The 20,996-nt window shown below is 33.9% G+C and overlaps 1 protein-coding gene across 9 annotated transcripts in view; it reads right to left on the bottom strand.

Annotated features, from left to right (window-relative positions):
- The window catches only part of NAV3 (neuron navigator 3), a 623,567-nt gene that overhangs the window by 22,236 nt on the left and 580,335 nt on the right, over window positions 1–20,996 (bottom strand). For 7 of the 9 annotated variants that reach the window (XM_032285065.1, XM_032285057.1, XM_032285083.1 and 4 more), the window contains 8 exons: window positions 15,181–15,302; window positions 14,150–14,170; window positions 13,298–13,470; window positions 10,966–11,119; window positions 9,573–9,747; window positions 4,473–4,570; window positions 1,499–1,594; window positions 1,069–1,237 (listed from right to left, as the gene is read on the bottom strand). In XM_032285065.1, the coding sequence (XP_032140956.1) occupies window positions 1,069–1,237; window positions 1,499–1,594; window positions 4,473–4,570; window positions 9,573–9,747; window positions 10,966–11,119; window positions 13,298–13,470; window positions 14,150–14,170; window positions 15,181–15,302 (1,008 nt within the window). The remainder of the gene's footprint in view (window positions 1–1,068; window positions 1,238–1,498; window positions 1,595–4,472; window positions 4,571–9,572; window positions 9,748–10,965; window positions 11,120–13,297; window positions 13,471–14,149; window positions 14,171–15,180; window positions 15,303–20,996) is intronic. The other 2 variants (XM_032285074.1, XM_032285090.1) reach the window with 1 other exon arrangement.

Genomic DNA, 20,996 nt, shown 5'->3' with positions numbered 1-20,996 from the left:
ATAGGATACAGTCCTTGCAAAAAAAATTCCTAGATATTTCTATCCCACAAATATGTGTTGCCATTTTAAGGAAGAAAATATATCAGTAATATGGCAGAGTGAACATCTAAACAAAAGCAAGCTGTTCTTTATTGTTCAAGCTCCACTTCACTGTCACTTCTTATTTTCACTTATGTTTCCACAGAGAAATGGAAGCATTATAAATTCTATCATAACATCTTTTATCGAAGATGATTATGTATGTTAAGTATAAATGTGAAGATTATACACGTGTATATATAACGGTTTCTGTGTGTTCTTTATTTTAGTTTATCTTCTCCCCACCTCCTTATTCTCTTCTATCTCTCATTATGCATCCTAGTTGTACAACCACTTAAGTTTTTGAAGGATATAAATTGTTATGTTTGGCAAGGAATTAAGTAGGGAGCAACAGTATCTTCTTTCACTAACCCAATTACCTTCATCATAAAATCAAATATTGACAAATTCCCCTATTAACTCACAGTACATATAGATGTATTCTGATTCTTTAATACAAACAAACAAGGAATCATGAAGATAAAGATACTTCAGATATTACATTACCCTATAATTAATCACATCATCCAAAGCAAATAAAATTATCAGAATTTCCTATCCTTGATTCTAAATGTCTATTCCCAATTCCTAGGGAGTATTTATTACGTATATGTATTTTAAAGCTAAAGATTCATCAACGAATATGTTACTTTGGAATACACATTAAATGTTTTAAATCCTCCTGTAATAAAAGGTGATAATTAAGAAAATCCAGAAATTTGAAGTTCCTAAATCACATTCCTTTGTGTGAGTCTTGATAAATCTTTAAATCCCAGAACTCAAAGAACTTAATTTCCTTAGATTCTATTGTTTTTAGTAGGACTCTAGGATTTAATACTTTGGTATGAAATGAGTCATATTGATTTTTTAAATGCTACATAGTTTTCAAATAGAAAAAATTTAAGGGAAACTGGCTAAAAACCTGCGGGGTGGGAGAAAAAAATGTTGCTAAAATTTAAATTTGTGCCTTTTTTTCATTTTTCTTTTTACCTTTGAGGTTCACAGTGATGATATTATTATCTCCAACAAGGTATCCACAAGGCAGCAGTTCAGGCACTTCTAGGTTATGGGATCTAATTAAGTCTCCTATACAGTAGCTAGCAATGCAGTCAGAGCTCAGACCAAGGCTAGTGGATGTATCAATTCTGAATACATATTCCTAAAATGGTACATACAAAAACAAAGTCAAAACAGAGGTTCAACTCATCTACAACAAATACATAACCCATAGGGATATAGAGCTGGTTGTCAAGAATATTAGAAATGTGTAATATAAGAACTGTTAATATCAAATAGCACAAAGAGAAATCATTCTTTATTTGCGGAGAGGAAAATATGTGTCTATGCTATTGAAGTTAAGGAAAACAACTAGAGAGAAACACATTTGAAAATTAATATTAGGGCGTCTTGCACAACATACCTTAAAGAGACGTCTTATTACACCATCTAAGACATCCCACTTGGTTTTTCCACTAACACCAATGGATCCTATCAAATATGCCTGAGACTTTTGATCCTAAATAAGAACAAAATAAAGTAAGATAAAATACAACTGTGCATCTTTCTTATCACTACGTTTTCTACTAAAATTTGTTAATGTAGTTGTTAAGACTAAAGTATTTATTAAGCCTATGGCTTCTGTAACAATAGACACATATGGACGATTACATAAAATAAAACATATTTCAGCCAACTAACCAACTAAACAAAAAAATGACAGCAATAGCAACTTTACTTTCACTTTTAGCAGCAACAGCAACAAGTAAGAAAGAGATGAGATAAAGCAGTATGTCAAGGAAAACTGATTCATGACCTGTTCTATAGAAGGCAAAGGTGAAAGAATCAGAAAGAATACTCTTGCATTATAATGCAGTGGACATTTTCTAAAGAGAAGCAGCTTGGTAGGAGGGAAATGGTGAGAGAGGCAGAGGAGAACTATATTATGCAAATTATAGGACTTCATCTTACTATTTTGTGATCTCATCTTTGATAAATCCAAAACTCAGTTGTTTTATTAATTTTAATCTAGAATCCAATCTCACTTTAAAAAGTACTAGCTATGATAATTTAAGACATTTGCATACTTCCAAAACAGGTTCCATCTGGAATGTATCAGAAATTCTCTGTTTAAAAGGCTTTGCCAGAGAAACCTATAGGACTCATTTTATCAAGCAAGTAATTCCTTTATAACATGAATAATCATCCCAAATCTATCTTTTTTGCAGGATGGGATTTTGAGGAATTTCTACATATATTAGAAAAGTAAATAATTCAGAATTTGTAATCTAGCTAGAGCCTCTATTATGATGACTACAAATGGTTAGTGAAATAGTGATTATGATACCAGTAGATATAATTAGATAGTTGACATATTACAATCCTGGTTCTAGTCACTAAGTATGTTATCATTAAGGGTGGTAGAATAATCACTGAGTCATAGGTTAGAAGATATGGATTCTGTAACACATAATACCTACCACCAAATTAAGAAATGTGACCTTAGGTAAATCAATTAGCTGGCTCAGAGCCTCAATTTCTTAATCTGTACTATTTAGCACCATAAGGGTAAATGGTTATCACCATTATTCAGATAAAATCTGTGTTAGAATACAATACCTTTAGGAGAATAAGTTGAGAAATTCCCAGCTGATGACTGTGATTTTTGTTACTTGTTACGAAATGATATTTGTGTCTCCTCAAAATTCATATATCAAAGCCTTAACTCCCAAAGTGATAGTATTAGGAGATGAGGTCTTTAGGAGGTAATTAGGATTAGAGGTCATAATGGTAGGTAGGACTTTCATGATGGGATTACTGGGTAAAGTAAACAATTCAGGATTTGTAGTCTTTCTCTCTTCCTACCTACAGACATTGAGGTAAGACTGTGGGGCCAGAACATGAATTCCATCACCTGCAATACAAAAAGAGAGCCCTCACCAGGAACCAAATCAGCTAGCACCTTAATCTTGGACTTGCTAGCCTCCAGAACTGTGAGAAAATAAATTTCTGTTGTTTAAGCCACCTAGTCTGTTATTCTGTTATGGCAGTCCAGGTAGAGTAAGACAACTACTTTCATGGAAGCTTTTTAAGAGAAAGCGTTCAGGCATTCAGTCCCAGTGCAGTGGCACATGCCTGTAATCCCAGCACTTGAGAGGCCAAGGGGAGTGTATCCAGAGGTCAGGATTTTGAGACCAGCCTGGGCAATGTGGTGACATCCCATCTCTACTAAAGGTACAAAAATTAGCTAGGCGTGATGGTATATGCCTGTAGTCCCAGCTACTTGGGAGGCTGAGGCAGGAGAATCGCTTGAACCCAAGAGTCGTAGGTTGCAGTGAGCCCAGATCACGCCATTGGCCACAGCACTCCAGCTGGGGTGACAGAGCGAGACTCTTTGTCTCAAAAAAAGAAAAAGAAAAAGAAATAATGTTCAAATACATTGTCTGTTAGAATTATCGTGAGCAGAAAATCTTGTTTTTAGTGTGTTCATAATGCAGTCGCAATGGCTGCTTATGCAATACCTTATAAAAAGCTGCTTTTAAATTAAAGTTAGTTTATGTTTCACTAAGACTATTACAGAATCTCACATAAAGACCCACTTGGAAAAGTAGGTACAAATATGCAGCTCAGGCAGAAAGTTGATGGCATTGGAATCCTTGGAATATTGGCTCAAGGTAGGAATTCATAAGTGCTATCTTACCTTTCAAACTTAATTAAGTACTTTAAAATTCTAAGGGATATTTATTTGCTTGATGTAAAAAAAATAGGATACTTAGAAACGTGTATTTTTGGCCACTCAACTAAAAATTTAACTTAAAATTTGTTTGTTTGTTTTTTTTCGTTACGAAAAGGATAGAATGACATTGACAATTTGAACGCAATATTTATTGAAAAAAATTAAAATACTTGCTTGGTCATCTAGGACCTTGCTTAAACAGACGTGTCACATCAATGGAATTTGTCCTACTGAGTTTAGTAAAACACGAGTCTTTCTGATTTCTAGAATATTCATTTAGCTTACAGTCTTCCCTTTGTATAAAGACCATATTGACAGCTCTAGTAACATGTTACTGCACATTATAATAAACATTACTTATAATCAATAAGTGAAACCAAAAGAGTATGTTAAGCCAGATGTTTGTCAAAGAAATAACTATTTTTTTAAGTTTTAGAAATGAGAGGCTGACGATATTTTCAGTGAATGAATGTGAGGTCCATGTAAGACACATTTCTACCTCTAGGATGATGTCATCTCTTTATTGTCCCTTTCATGTTTGTATGACATATTAAACTAGTGCCAATCTGCAACTGTTGTCGGATATTTACCAGATCAAATATTCACATATGAGATCTATTTTACTCATAGTAATTCTCATCTGTTAGTAATAAAGACGTACCTTTGCTCGACCGTAGCCCTTGCTTATGGAGACTATAATTTTCACACTGCGGCCATCTTTATGTCCAGTTGCATCACCAGCATCATCTAGCAAAATATCTATCAAATTTTAAAAGAAAGACAAACACAGCAGAGTAACATTAGCTTGGATTTGTTTACTGTCATTCTTTTCCCCTTCATAGTTTTATATCTTTCAATGGGTTTTGCTTCCCATTCTAGCCTAACTGGTTTGAAAAGCCTCAGCTTTCAAGAAGATGAATTACTGTGGCTGGGTTAAAGTTTCAATCTAAGAATTTATTTCTGCTTGCAAAGATCTTCACTCAAGTGTTGGGCCACTCACTGCCTTTAGATGAGGAAATAAGAGGTTTCTTTTTCTATTACACATAGGTCTGAGTTATACCTGAGTAATATTTAGTCACCATTATAACCATGACAAACTGACAAGCTATCTGATTTTTCTATCCAATCTAAAATACCCAAGCTCAATATCCATGTAAGTTATAAATGCAAAGGTGCTGAGATTGACTGTCAACTGAAATTATTTTCAACCATTTGACACAGCCAGCTATATAACTACTCACCTTATCTTTTAATTATTAGGTTCTGTTATTGAATTTCAACCATGGCATTATACTGGCATTATGAGTGCTCTCCTGAATCGTTTATGCTAATAGTTTCAAAACCAAAATAGTATTTCTAGTAATCAGCTAAGAGTTACAGAAGCAAGACAAAGCTAGTTAAACTTTAAAATATCAGCCTTTAAATGGTGATTAAAGATAAGCTTTCAAAATACATTATATCAGATTCATTTCCAATTTGGAGAATTATTAAGGCAAACTATTCCAAATATATGTTTTCCTTTGATAACAATGCTATTACAGAACTATGATTAATATTAAGACACTGTTCTGTGGATAAATGAAACTCCATTACATGCTAAAGAGCACATGTGTCTGGTGAAAAGAGAACTCAACTGCTCTGACAATAAGTTTATAGAAAAAAGGTTATGACTATAGCATCATAGAAATCAACACTCTAATAAGATGACTTCTGAAATTAGAATGATTTCTATTTTCTTAGTAATTAAGGATATATAATTTTGAATGTAACCAGTAAAAAAAAAAAAAAAAAGTAACCAGTAAAAAATACTCTAAGATCATAACAATTTAAAACAACTTTTAGAGCTTGAAGAATATGAAAAATTTTGCAATCAATTTTTAAATCATCAAAGATAATCTCCTGCACTGGAATGTAATTATTTTTCAAGTCAACATCTTAATAGTCTTTCACCTTTTCACCTACTCCACTCAAAAATAAAACTCTTCCTTGGTCATTTTTATGCCCTTGATCCTTGTCTTAGAAGTATAGAGTGGTTTACCTTTGGCTGTTCACATCTAGACTTCTGGTAGTTCATGATCAAATTACTATTGTACTTGTCTTAATTACTCATAAATGTTCAAAAATATTTGACATTTATTAAGCATACATTGTATCAGAAATTTTGCTGAGTATTGGGAATGAATACCAAGGTGAAAAAGAAAGGAATTTCTTGCTTTTTTGGGGTATATATTTCAGAATAGTTTAAGCACTCTGCTAATATAAACAGGACAATGAAACAGAAAGTAACTGAAGGGAGCCTGTTCTAGTTAAATAGGTCATCCCGGACGGCTTCCTTGAAGAAGTGGTATTTGGAGATAAGACCAGAAGGCTGAGAAGTGCTAAACAAGTGAAGAACCAGGGAGAGATTCAGTCAACAAAAACAAGTACAAAAGCCTGAGATGTGTGAGCTGGGTATGTTAAAGGAACAGGGAGATGTTTGGGGTAGCAAAAATGCAGAGACAAGGGGAAGGTGAGGAGTGGTATGAAATGATGTGGATGGAAATAAGTAAGGGCCAAATCACACATGGCCAAGTAGTTCATGGCAAAGGGGGTTGGCCTGATTGTTGATCCACATAATCTGCTTAAATTTGCCTGGGAGTACGTTATTCATTTCATGTCATATTTACTTCTAAAAACTATGCTTACCATATGAAATTTCTCCTGACAATAGTAGGATAAATATTTACCAAAAATGAACTAATGATTGTTCTTTCCTTTTATTATGTGTCTACTTAAGGCAAAATTAATGTAATAGTGAAAAGGCCAGGTCCTGGATTCATCCAAATCAGGATTTGATTATTAGTTCTGCTGCTTACTAGTTTCATGATCTTGAACAAATTATTATAGTCACCATCTCAAGTCTTGGTTTCCTCAGCTGTAAAATGGGTCTTGAACAGCACCTTCCTGGTAGAGTTATTGAAAAACATAAAAGACAATGCTTTTAAAACACTTCTTCCTCAGTGTGTAATAAGTTTTGCTCTTCTAACCATTATTTCTTTTTATTCTAACTCCTCCTGTTGACTGTGGGAGGGTCACATCATGACTCTCAATCTCCCCTGGGCAATTTATATTGACAGGATAGTCACTTGATGAAACAAGTCCAGAGAAAGACAGCAAGTTTAATGTGAGAGGCTTCTGTATTTTTGTTTGTTTGGTTTGTTTCTGTTTTTAACTAGAAAATAAGTCGGCCAGGCGTGGTGGCTCACACCTGTAATCCCAGCACTTTGGGAGGCCAAGGCAGGCAGATCACGAGGTCAGGAATTCAAAACCATCCTAGTTAACACAATGAAACCCTGTCTCTACAGAAAATACAAAAAATTAGCCAGGCGTGATGGTAGGCGCCTGCAATCCCAGCTACTCAGGAGGCTAAGGCAGGAGAATTGCTTGAACCTGGGAGGCAGAGGTTGCAGTGAGCCAAGATTGCATGCCACTGCACTCCAGCCTGGGTGACAGAGCAAGACTTTGTCTCAAAAAAAAAAAAAAAAAAAAAAAAAAAAGTCATGGTCCTCTGTCTACATTTTCAAAGAAGAATTAAAAAGGTCTGTCATTCTGACTATAATCAAGTGAAATTTTGGCCAAAAACTGAAGGCTTCTCAAACATCTGTCTTGACTGGATGCATGGAACATGCAATTAATATTTCAGGAACTAGATATCTGCCAATTATCCTCTTTCCTGCCTAGTTTCTTTTTCTTAAGATTAATCATGAAACCTAGAAAGCTTCTCTGTCAAAAAGACCCAGCAAAAACTCATTTTGTTTTCCAAGTGTTGAACCCACTACACAAGAGTGAAGGTAATGAAAACAACCTTAGTTAGTTGTGTGATTTAAGGTTTTTTTTTTTTTTTCTTTTCTTTTCTTTTTTTTTTCTTTCTTTTTTTTTTTTTTAGTTCAGACATAAGTATCACTATGGAAAATAATGAAGGAAATAAGATATATCAAAAATAACTTACGGAATGGGTAACAAAAAAGGTATTAAAAAAATGTAAAGCTTGCCTCCTCTCCCAAAATTGCCTCAAATGCTTAATCACGGCCAAAAATGTGTTAACCCTAATAAACATAGAAATTGTAAATTTAAACTCTTTGATGTTATATTTATCTTTTGATGTTACATTTATCTTTATGAGTTCTATTTTTCCCAGACATTAAGTTTGTGTGTGTGTGTGTGTATATATATATATATATATATATATATATATATATGTCTATTTTTTCTAAACCACCTTCAGTATTAAAACTTGCCTCCTTCAAACTTTATCATATTTTCATAAAATAAAACAGAATTATATTTAAAAACGCAGTGGAATCCTGCCATTAGTTTGACCAGCGACCAGTAAGATACTGGCCCTTGTCTTTCCCTAGGAGCCAAGCCTGGGGATCCTGAAATGCATTGGTTACCATGAGATGTAGATCTTACTTCACTACTCTGTCAGGTTCATCAGCAACAAGCCAACATAGAGGATGTTGTCCAGAACTGTCAGATTGTATACATTTAAACATTTGTGCTCTTTCCTTTGTAGACTATTTTCTTAAGTGTAGATAACAAAACATAATGTACAATTTAAACACTCAGATTATCATCTACTTCCATAGTCTTATTTTACTTAATGATCTCTAAGTTCATTTAATTCTGAAATCTCTTGCTTTTTTACTTCACTTCTGATAATAGTTTTATTTGATATTTATTCTCAGAATTTATTTTCTTCCTCTAATCCCCACCAGGATTTTATAAAAGTTGTTTTCTTAAATTATAGGGACTGCCCACTTGCCTTTTACATATAAGATGAAGGCCATAATATTATATTATGAAGAGCAGCCACAGTATCAGAATTTTTAAAATTCTGACTTTGTAGAAGAGATATGATTCATTGGAAATGTAATCAATATCAACATGCCCTGTCATTTCCCTTTTCCTTCTGTATTTTAATATGTTTTAAGCAAGCAGTGTATTGTCTCCATTCTATAACGGAATCTAACATCGGCTACAAACGTACATATTATTGGTTTCCAAGCGTCATCTGGTGGCCATGCTTTACAATTACCACAGAGCCTCATGTAAATATTCCCTAGACTAAATTCTCTATCCTTGAAATAATTCTCTTGAATGAACTGTTCCACAGAAACAGTTAAACTTTATGATTGGATGGTTCATCAGATATTAAGATGACATTATGTCATATAATTCTATTTGCAATTAAATAAAAACTGTACCCTTGATGGAAATAACAGAATCCAGTATATTCTTTTTGTTTGCTGAAAATTTAAGATAGCTGCAGACTGGGTGACAGAGTAGCATTATGTTCTCTCTAGGCAGCATCATGCAGGGTCTTAGTCAAATTTAGAAAATAAAGCCCGCTACACTTATAAATCGGTTTTTGCACACTTAAAACATAATAAAATGACATGGGGTTATTATTATATCCATAAGTACTAAATATCATCACTGAGAGTATTATTTCTTCATCGTCATAATCATGGAGAAAGTACTTCCTAAGCAAAAGTGATTTCTTAAAAATATTATGTAGACATTCTCTCTAAGATTGACTTTTGGACACAGAATATGCTCTTATAATTATAACTAAGTAGAATAGATTCATAAGATCAAAATAGGACTATTTCTAGAGTGCAATATTTTTAGGAGTATGTGAAGCTCTCCAAATTCCAGGCTTCCCACCCGTTAACTCATGGACATGCTGTGATTCAGGCAAGCATTTGCACTAAGTCACCTGAGGTAACAGTCTCTGTGATGTTCAAATTGTTTAGAGAGAGTCCTAACGACTGCCTGGAAGATGAAGAGGAGGTGCTGCTTGAGGATTCTGATGGTGGCCGAGCAGGCTTAGCTGTGTTGCCAGTTTCTGCCTTCAACCGGTCATTTTCAGCCTTCAGTATTTCAATTTCATTCTGTCGTGAAGACGGAAAACATGAAAAAAATTCAGTCGGTTTGAGTGAGAAAACAGCATCAAGTCTTTTACCAGAATTAATTAGCTTGTTTGTTAAATAAAGCATGTGGTAATATGTTAAACAAACAAATATAAGATATGAAATAAGGTTTCCTTCCAAAGAAGGAAATTTAATCTTTTTCTCTGTCTCTCACACACTATGTATTCCCAAATTCACAAATACAGATAAATTAACCATTCAACATTTTTATCATTATTTTCTAACTAAATCATGTGTTTGAGAATTTTTCCAGGACTTGGTCTCATTTGAGTTAAGAAAAATATGATGGAATCATTCATAACATTTCTCATTTTAAAAGTGATGTTAAAATCTTATAGGTATATAATGCCATGTGTAATATTACTATGAATTTGTGGACAGTTGAAAAATAGAGCAAAACAAAAATAATGTAAATAAGGTAATTTAAAATTACTCCAGAATCTTATCTAACATCTGAAAAAGTTTTTGTTTTTGTTTCTTCCAAAAGGGACCCTAAGGTCATTAAAAAAAAACAACAAAATCCTTTAGATGAATATATACAGTAGCAGATGAATCTGCTCAGCAGATTCATTATGTCAGTCATCTCTGGTACCAAGTGATTACTGGTTTACAATAATAAAATGAAAACTTCGCCTGAGCACAGACTGGTTCTGAATTTAGCCTTTAGATGTTGTTTTTAAAAAATACAAAAGCTTTGCTTTTACAGATGGCAGTCTAAATCACTTTTACTTCCATATTCAGAAAGCCTGTGTTGAATTTCTATGGTTTCCTCATTACTTTTGTATTTCTATAGAAAACTTGTGAAAGTATTTGAAAATCAGATTTCAAGAGGACAGGCAAAAAGCCAAAATAAAAGTAAATGATGGAAGAGTGAAGAAGCAAGAATTATAGTAGCCTCTCTAAAATCTTAGCTCTCAACCTGAATCCAGTCACTAGTACTCTGAGTGGTTCTTGAATACAACCTGCCAGTTTGCACTCCTACTTCCAAACTTGGATTTGACGAAATTCTCGATTCAGTACTAAGAAATGAGTTGCAAAGACTGAATAAACAGAGTACATTTCTAAGGTGGGTTTTCAAGTAGAATTTGTTCTGCGTTAACCAAGAGAACAGAATAAGCAGGATTTTTGTTGTTGTTGTTGTTTCTCCATTTTATTCTCTGAAAGAGCTTCAGCACCAACCTGCATCCGGTTCATGGCTTCCCGGATCTGATCAAGATGATGAGCAGAGCTGAGAGCCTCCAGCCGAATATCCGTTAATTTTAATTCCTTTTCTCTGAGCTCACTCTTCAGCTGCAGAATTATCTCTGCCTCAGCTTCTGTGCATTCACAGATCCTGAAGAAGGAAACAAACAAAATCAGTGGTCTGGGGAAGCCAGAGGATTAAGAAAAGCACTGCCTCTTTTAAAGGCTGAATTGCAATATTATCCAGCAGGTACAGATATGACGTGCTGCTGGCAAAATCTAGAGAAAAGGAGAAAGAGTTTTACAAACAGTGATGCATTTACAGGCTCAAAATGGAAATATCTTTTTCTTTAAATCTTTTTTTTCTATTTTTTGAGGTTTAAAAACAGTCTACTATTACTGAGTATAAAGTGATCCTAAAAATTATTTTATTGGTGACATTTATAGGCAGAAAACTCATAGATTACTACATTTCATTCCAACATTTTCAAGGGACTTAAACCTCTATTTGCAACATGTGACTCTTCTTTTATAAAAGCAGTTATTGCATTCTTAAAATGTTCACTTCTTCTTTTGTAAAATTGTGCAAAAAATAACTTTGCCACAATACTGTCTTTAAGTTACCATAAAAATCCAATATAAACACTGTAAAAAATAAATTAAAGAGATTAATTTTGGACATTTAAATAATAGGTGGGTTATATAACCTTGCTATTAGGCTCAGCTGATTCAGGAGACCACAGCTAAATCACAGGTTTCCATGCTACTAGCAGGTTAGCTGAGGCCTGTTTGAAGGATACACATTGTATCCTTGTGCTGTTTTACTGTTTTGTGGACAGCTTTGCAGGAAATGTCAAAATATTGTTTTATATTAGCTAACATCTTTTTCATTTAAAATTTGAGGACAAGTTTACTGGCCACAAAATGACAGTGACATGTTCTTCCTTTCTACATAAATGATGAAATTATATAGGCAAAGCACAGTGGCTCTGTGCTATATGAGTTCTGTGCTAGATGCTGTCATGAGCATACGAGGAAATTAGATTTAAATAGTAAATAAAACAGAGAATTATCTCATCGTAACACTTTTCCACATTCAAAATGTGTTCATTCTTGTACAGAAGTCCCCCCTTATCCACAATTTTAGTTTCTGTGGTTTTAGTTATCTATAGTCAAACATGGTCCAAAAATATTACAGTGTTTTGGGCTAGTTACCGTGGCTCACACCTGTAATGCCAGCACTTTGGGAAGTCAAGGTGGGTGAATCACTTGAGGTCAGGAGTTTGAGATCAGCTTGGACAACATGGTGAAACCCCATCTCTACTAAAAATACAAAAAATTAGCTGGGCGTGGTGGTGCACACCTGTAATTCCAGCTACTCAGGAGGCTAAGACAGGAGGATCGCTTGAACCCAGGAGGCTGAGGTTGCAGAGTGATCCTAGGTCCTGCCATTGCACTCCAGCTTGGTTGACTGAGATTTCGCCTCAAACAACAACAATAACAAAAGTTACAGTGTTTTGAGGAAGAGAGAGACCACAGTCATATAACTATTATCACGAAATATTATTATAATGTTCTATTTTATTATTGCTCTTAATCACTTATTGTACCTAATTCTAAAATTAAATTTTATCACATATAGGTATGTGTATAAAGAAAATAAAAACATAGTATACATAGGGCTCAGTGTTATCTATGGTTTCAGGCATCCACTGGGGGTCTTGGAAAATATCCCTGGTAAATAAGGGGAGGCTACTGTACTACCAGAAAGTGGGCTACCATAAAAATGTTACGTTAGATTATCTAACGGGATCAAAGAAAACTGGACAGCAGATCAATTTTAGGAAACCAAATTTTAGTTGAAAACACAGAAAGAGAAGGCATTTATTGCTGAAATGCATGTGAGTGATTTTAGAAAAAGCAAAAGCAAACACTACTTAGGTTAGAACCTGGATCTCTGCAGTTTTCATGCATCACACTCCACTTTACCGAGATCTATGCTTGTAGATCACAGGGCCATTTTGTCGTTTCTTTGGTGGCCAGACAAGGGGTGACCTGTATGTACATACAGTTAGACAGATACATGGACAAATGCCCGTGGAAAGAAGTGAGAATTATGATTTAGAAAAATGAAGAATGAGATCAAGAAACACTTGAATTCTAACATATGAAAATGAAACAGAAAAATGAAAAGAGAAACTAATGCTGCCCATCATTCTCAGAAAAATCTGAAAATAATTGGCACAGATATGATTGGAACTTAAATATGGCCTTGATCTAAAACTGTTTTTTAAAAATATTTCTGCATTTTGCAGAAGGAGCGACTTACGCTGAGGCAGATTGTGAGGGCTTCATGGATGCTGAGCCACAGTCACCAGCATTATGGGGCAATTTGGGGGATGCTGGAAGGGATGAATCAGTAAGCTCTTCAATGTCGGAATGTGATGAAGGAGGCTTGGTGGACTTTTTCTTCCCAAAGGCTTGTTTGAAAGAACTTCTCAGCTGAAAGAAGGACAGAAATTACCCTTCTTGTCTATTTGCACTTGGCGAGCTTTTGCTTTGGGGCGTTAGTTTGCAGATGCCATCCTAGCCACTGCCTGGGGTCAGTATGTATAAGCAGAGTATTAACAGTTGCAGCACAGTATCTCTAAAAAAAAATGATACCGTGTTTTGTGTGTTCATTTTATTCTTGTATTAATCCAGCGCAGCGCAAACATGGAAGGCTTTTAAATAGTGCAAGGTCAAGGGCATGGCTGTCAGAGCACTCATTTAAAACTAAATACCTTGAAGGGATCTCCATTCCCAATGCTTCTCTCTTCAAGGCAATTTGTTTTAAATGGCCACTTTAGCGCTACAATCAAGTCATGTCCTGCTGACAGTACAAACTTAAAAAGCAAAATGAAATCAAATTCACCTAACACTTCATTAATTGTGATTTTCTATTCAAATTTTCCAATCCCAGACTACTCAAAACCAGAATTGGTATCCCCTACAGCTCTATTCAGAAAGTGGTTTTACATCTCTTTAAAATTTGAGATTAAAATGAAAAGACACAAAGAAAAGACATACAAGGTAATCTGTTTTAAAAGCTATAAAAGCCTACTGCCAAAATGAATAGCATTCATGCCAAGGTAGGGTTTTTGTATAGATGCATGCCAAATTGTCCACGGTTTATATTCACCTCACTTCCTCTAGAGTTCACCTTGCAGAAACATGAAAGAGTGTGGAATTACAAATCAAGGGAATGAAGGCTGATCAGTATTTTAAAATATTACCTGTATAAACATTTTTTAAAACAAAAAGATATTTCTTCCATTATTTGTAGAAAGCACTCCAGTAAAATCCTCTGATAATTATGTTTGAATTGCATCAAAGTTGTATTTTCTTAAAATCTACATTTGTTTTTTGGTGTTAAAAGAAGTCCTTGACAACACTGTTTTTAATTTTTTTTGCAGTAATAGTGTCTTCCCCTCGGCTATTTAGCTATTGATCAACATCATAAATTATATCTCTAGCAAACTTAAGGTACAGTTCTATTAAAGTATATTTCTATATTTCTGCTATATTCTCTTGTTTAAAAAAAATCAAGCAGACACTAATGTGGTTGATTTCTTTCAGGGTGAAACTATTCACACTGTAAGCCCTGTTGATTCTAAGGGCGGAAGGAGAGCTTTCACAGTTTCTTCTTTCCCTTTATTGATTTCCATTCTTCTCCTTTTCCTCCAACACCACTATCACCATTATCATCACCATAATCATCATCATTTTTTCACTTTTCTTTCATTGCTATTCCCAAAATAAACTCCTATTTTAAGCCATTTATTCACAGATGTTATCTTATTTTTCTTTAGTTTCTATAGTTATACTATAGATAAATAAGATAACATCTGTGAATAAATTGTATCCACAAATAAATACAATTGGTATTAACTATCTTTTTATAGGTAAGGAAATTCAGGCCTCTCAAAAGGTGAGGTAACCTGACCTATAGATCCAGTGGTGATTCAAACCCAAGTTTAGCCTCAGTATTTCAAAATATATGCTTTTCAGTGCATGCCACTCTAATTTTGGTGATGAGTGCAGCATTTGAGGTGTCAGTAGCTTGAATGGGACACTTTGTAAACTGCTGCAGATCACTAAAGCCCAAAAGAAAAAGGCCTAACTCATTATGCATTAATAAGCTTCTGAATTAGGTGAAGGATGGTGGCTTACCCAGTTTTTCTTTTTCTTTTTCTTGGAGTCGGCATCATTACCACTGCCGATACTGGAATGGCTTGTGGCACTGTTGATACTAGAAACACTTTCAGAAGAATGCTGTCTTCTGATGCGGAGATCTAGCAACAGATAGAGAGTATCACATTGGCTCATGAAGAGTCTCAATCTGAACAAATAACTCTTTTAGGTCTTTTGAGAGGACATTCTCTAATAAAGGTCAACAAGGTTTTGTACAGATAATTTCAATGCAGTTTTGGTTTTAGAAGTTTAATAAAGTACAACCATATTTTTTTAAATTAACTGAGTTATCTATATTAAGATTTAATGGGAATCTCATATAAGTCTGTAGCCCTTGCAGTTTAATGAGTTCTGAGTTTTGTATAAAATTAAATGCTATGCTAGTGATTTCTACTGAATACCTGGATCAAACAGCTTTTCCAGAATGATTTGTTCTGAATGATTAATTTCCAGGAATAAATGGAAACTCATAAAAGAATGAGAATTAATTGTGCCTTTTTAATATTTGTGCTTCAAATACAGTTACTAGAGCCAAATGTATTAACTTTCCATTTCTTAGAATCATATCATATTAGAGCCGAAACAAACCCTGGAAGTCATGTAAGCACATAATCTCACAGATGAAGAAACTGAAGTGCAAAGAAGTTAAGTAACTTGGCCAAACAGCCAATGAAAGACAGATCCTCCAAAGAAAGCCTAGGTAGACTGTTTATGAATTCCACAGGGGACATATTTAAGACAGTGCAATTCTTCCAATGTACCCGTACTCCTTGCCCATGACTTATTATGGAATAGTAATAGTAATAATAAAACTAGGTTTTACAATATGCTAGATATGCCCCAGAGTATCTAATTTTACTCTTAAAGCAAACCACTGAAATGACTTTAATTAGTAAGTGTAGTTAGAACTGCCTTGGCAATGGTGGCCTGCCTCTGTTATGGTGGACTCTCTCTGTAGTGGTGGGTTGCCTTGGCAATGGCGGGCTGCCTGTTCTCACTCATAGGCGGGTGTTGAACAATGAGAACACATGGACACAGGGAGGGGAGCCCTACACACTGGGGTCAGTTGGGGGGAAATAGGGGAGGGACGGTGGGGGGTGGGGAGAGATAGCAAGGGGAGAGATGCCAGATGTAGGTGATGGGGAGGAAGGCAGCAAATCACACTGCCACATGTGTACCTATGCAACAATCTTGCATGTTCTTCACATGTACCCCAAAACCTAAAATGCAATAAAATAAATAAATGGAAAAAAAATTACTAAATGTAACTTGCACATGGTCACATAGCTGAAAAATAGTGGAGCCAGGCTCAGCCCTAGACTGATTCTAATATCTACTGTGTTAACTACCATGTATACAGCACATGGTGTGGCCTTGCTATACTCTAAAAGCAGGCAGTGTTTCTTTAGTTAAGATATTTCGAAGATAATAGCATTTGCTTTTTAATCATATTTAAAGGTAGCCACTTCTTTAATACAAGCAACTTGTGAGATTTATTTATAGTTATTAAAAGTAAAACAAACTGAAAATTTTCCTACCTAAAAGGCACTAGTTTTAAGTATTAGTGAGACACTAAGAAAATTTACAGAATTATACTTAAGGTCACACTTGCTTTTAGTCCGTTTCCATTAATATATTTATTGGCATCAAGGCATATTAGCTAAGAAAAAAAAAACCTCTCAGTGGAAGTTGTAAGATGTCAAAATTTACTATAAAGCAGACTATAAATTTACTATAAAGTTTCCATAAAACTAATACCATAAAATCAAGCCTTTTCAATTGACTGATTTACTGAATAGTAAAAATGATTTATGGCAACAAAGCTATAATTGGTTGCTTTCAAAACATATAATAAACTAGTATGTACATATTAATAGACATGTAATATATGTATATACATATACATACATATGTATGTGTGTATATATGTATCCTCACCTTCATTTACATATGTATCAATAAGAGCCTTAATTTTTCTACTAAGGAAATCATGCTGAAAAATTTTATAGGAAAAAAACAGATAGAGCTTTTTGTTTTTTAGAATCCCTAGAGTTCACCTCTTAAAATTATTTTAAAAAGTAATGATGAGAACATTAACTGGTTTTGCATACTAAAATACTACCAACACCTAAACCTAAATCAAGGTATTCATGTAGAGGTTTTAATTCAATAATAAATAAATCTGGTATCCTTTAGTCAACTATTAAGGAAGTCACATAAATAGACAATAGAAGAATATGTGTATTTCTTCGTGTTTTAAATTTTTGCTGTGATTGGCCATTAGCTTTTTGAAAAAGATGTAGCATTTGATAGCCCATTCGTAATAATTGACTTTCATGAATAGAAAAGCACAAAGTATTAAAGCATTTCAGAATTTTTTTACATCCAGAATTAATAAATGGTGTTTGCTTTAATAATAAATTTTTAAAAAGATAGGTAAATTATTATAATCATAGATCAAAAGTAGTCCTTGGAGGTATCAGTTACTTTCAAGTATGACTGCATTCACCAATAAAGATTGGCAAAACCATAATTTTAATAATATTTTGAAATGAAGGAAATGTGTTTTGCCATTCCCTAACAATTCATTTTTAGTGCTTGTAAATATTTAATTCGGTACATGGGGCATCATAAAGTTCAGTAAACAACGGCTAACCACATGAATATCAGCCATCTGAATGAATGGAGAAAGCTGTTTTTAAAGTGAAGATTTCAGGGATGTGTTTGTTCACTCGTCATTTTCCACCTCCGGTCCTCTGCGTCACGACAGTCCCAGTTCAAGCTACCAATACAACCTTTACAGCAAGTATAGCTACTGAACTTACTCATCTTCAAATCATTCTATAAACAATCGCTAGAAAAATCTTTTTTAAAAGGAAAACTTCATCAACGCTCCCCCACTTAAGACCTTTCAATAACTTCTCACTTTAATAAGAATAGATTAAAATAGCCAGCTTCTAAATGTGGCCTACAATCCCTTAGTAATCTTGTCAGTTCGTAACTCATCCACTGTGTTCTTCTTATTAAACAATTGTTTAACATCTTCCTTACGTTAGTTCCATAAAGGTACTAATTTATTTTCTGCCTCAAAGTTCTTTTGAAATGCTCCTCCCTCAGTACTTACGATTGAAAATTATTCCTTGGATATTCACTTAAATATTACTACCTTGGAATAATCTCCCCTGACTATGTAACCTCTAGTAGGTTCCTTGGTACCCTCTTTCCCTATGGTACCCATTACTGTCCATCTTAGAACTTATAACTGTTTTGGTATACATGTTCAGGTACACCAATGATCACATATGTTCATTTACCTTCTGCTCTCCCACTAGACTAAAAGTTTTATGGAGACAAAGACCATATCTATTTTGTTTACCATTATATCTTTCAAACCTTGTATAGCATATGGCATGTAGTATCAATCAATACATAGCTGTTAAATAAATCTAGTCTATTTTTTCATTCAACATAACTATGTTTGCCCATCATTATTTCTAAAAAATATTTAGTGCTGACAGAACTTTAATACATGTGTTATCCAACTATATTTGGTATATCTTAAGGAAAAACAATTCCATATTTACACAGAAGTAGTGACTTAAAACACAATGTTACATTTTGAAAAATGAAAGTAAAATTTTCTATTACCTTCAACTTTCAAATTTCTTATCACAATTATTATATTTGCAGTGGACTGTGAGCCCCATGAGCACAGGGTAATTTTTTAAATCTTTGTATTTTAAGACCTGATAATGCCTAGTACTTAATAGCACGTGTTTAAAGATGTTTGTAAATAAAAATATTTTATTATAGACTATAATTATTTATCAGACTTTGTTAACGAATGTGATGCATTAATTTAGAGAAAATGAAAATATATATTCACAAATCGGTATGTGATTTTGTGATAGTCTGACCTGTCTATAAAACTGTTGCCTCTTCCAAATATATCTTTTAAGATCATATGTTAAAAAAATACATGACATAAATATTTTAAGGGTCTCTAAAAGTGAATTTCAATATGATTTCCAAATATAAATTTATATGTATATAAATTTATACAATTACCTTAATAACCCATGAAATGACACATAATTAGTCCAACTATTTTTTCCATATGTCAATGATCAATGTGATAAGAATCACACTTTGTGTTCATTAAATTTAATAGTGAGTTTTAATATTACAGAAATACAATCTAACTACCTGTATACATTTAATCCTTTACAGGCAGTTGTTTTTGTTAGTTTTAAAACCTAGAAAATTATTTTTAAATATTTCTTGATCAATTTAGATATTAACTGTTATTTTTCATCTTAAGCACCACCCCTCTGAGCAAAGGAATTCTAGTTTTTCAATTTCAGTAGATATATTAAGCTACCTATTGCCTAAGATAAAAGGAATCCTTTCAGAAAGTTTCACTTCAGTGACTTGTGCTGCGTTAAAGTAAGGATTAAGCCTTTCAAAATCCCTTCTGGACCTATTTACGACATGAAGATTTAGAACATAAGCTGCTTTATTATAGCTCTAAGATAAGCTTTAAATATGCAGTAATTTTCCATGCATCACGTAAATCACTCCTCCACATGGAAAGTTGCTAAATTCTTGAGACAGATAGACCCTGCAGAACTACTTTGTCCTTCAATTTAAGTATATCTCACTTTATATAATTGTTTTCCTAAAGTTTAAATTGAAATTCATTTAAAAAATTATATTATTCTTCTTTTAAAAATTCAAATATGCTCCTTTTATGTACAAGACATCATCATGGGCACCAAGATGTCTTTGAAAAGGATGAGGAAACAAACCCTACTACTGTCAATCAGGAAAGACATGCCTTAAATAAAAGCCCCAAAGTATAATGTAATTTTAAGAAGGGAAGTATAGCTACTTCCAGAAACATATCACAGGGAGCTTCATTCAGTGTAGGGGTCAAGGAAGCATATTTAGGCTAACTGCTGCAGTGTCTCATAAAGATTTTATGCTTTTCAAACAAGATAGAATATTCTAAATGGAATGAACACAATTTATAAATAACTTATGAAGAATTGAAAAATATCAGGAGAGCTGAAATGTAGAATAATGGAACAAGAAGTAAAGTCTGTCTGTGTGTCAGCTGGCACATAATTGGTTATGAATAAGTATTTATTGAACGAATGAAGCTGGTGAAGAGAGATTATGTCATGTTGAAGAGTCTATTCCACCTTAAAGGCAATGGGATACCTCTAGATGTGTTTCTTAATGACCGTTCTGGCTTCAATCTGAAGAGCGGTGTAAAGTAGTATAACATTAGGAAGAGGAAGGCTATTTAGGGGTTTGTGGTCATGGTTCAGAAGAGAGATGATGGATGGCGAGAGTATAATCAGAGAAAAGTGATTAGATCCAAGAGATATTTAAGGGGTGGAATCAGTAGGTGTTGGTGACTTATTCAATAAGGAAGAGGAGGAATTATGAAGACTACCTAGATTTCTGGCTAAATGGAAGGGTGACAGTGCCATCTACTGAGGCAATGAGCAATGGAGGAGAAGCAGGTCTGAGACAGAAGACAAATTTAAATTTGGAGATGTTGGGTTTAAGATGTGAAACAGAAATCCAAACATATCCACATGGAGTTCTTTCTTGGTAGCTGGATATACAGAGCCTGGCCTGGAGAACTAAATTTGACAGTTATTAGCTATTAGCACATTAATGAAAATTACAGCTAGTGTATTAGATGAGTTTCCATATGATTTTAAATAGAATCATAATGTACAGAATCATAATGCAAGAGAACTTAGGATATCAACAATTAACAA

The sequence above is a fragment of the Sapajus apella genome, unplaced genomic scaffold (assembly GCF_009761245.1).
Source record: "Sapajus apella isolate SASKATOON/1434 unplaced genomic scaffold, GSC_monkey_1.0 scaffold2, whole genome shotgun sequence".
Lineage (NCBI taxonomy): Eukaryota > Metazoa > Chordata > Mammalia > Primates > Cebidae > Sapajus > Sapajus apella.
Note: the sequence above shows the minus strand (reverse complement) of the source record. Positions and strands in the feature narration are given on the sequence as shown.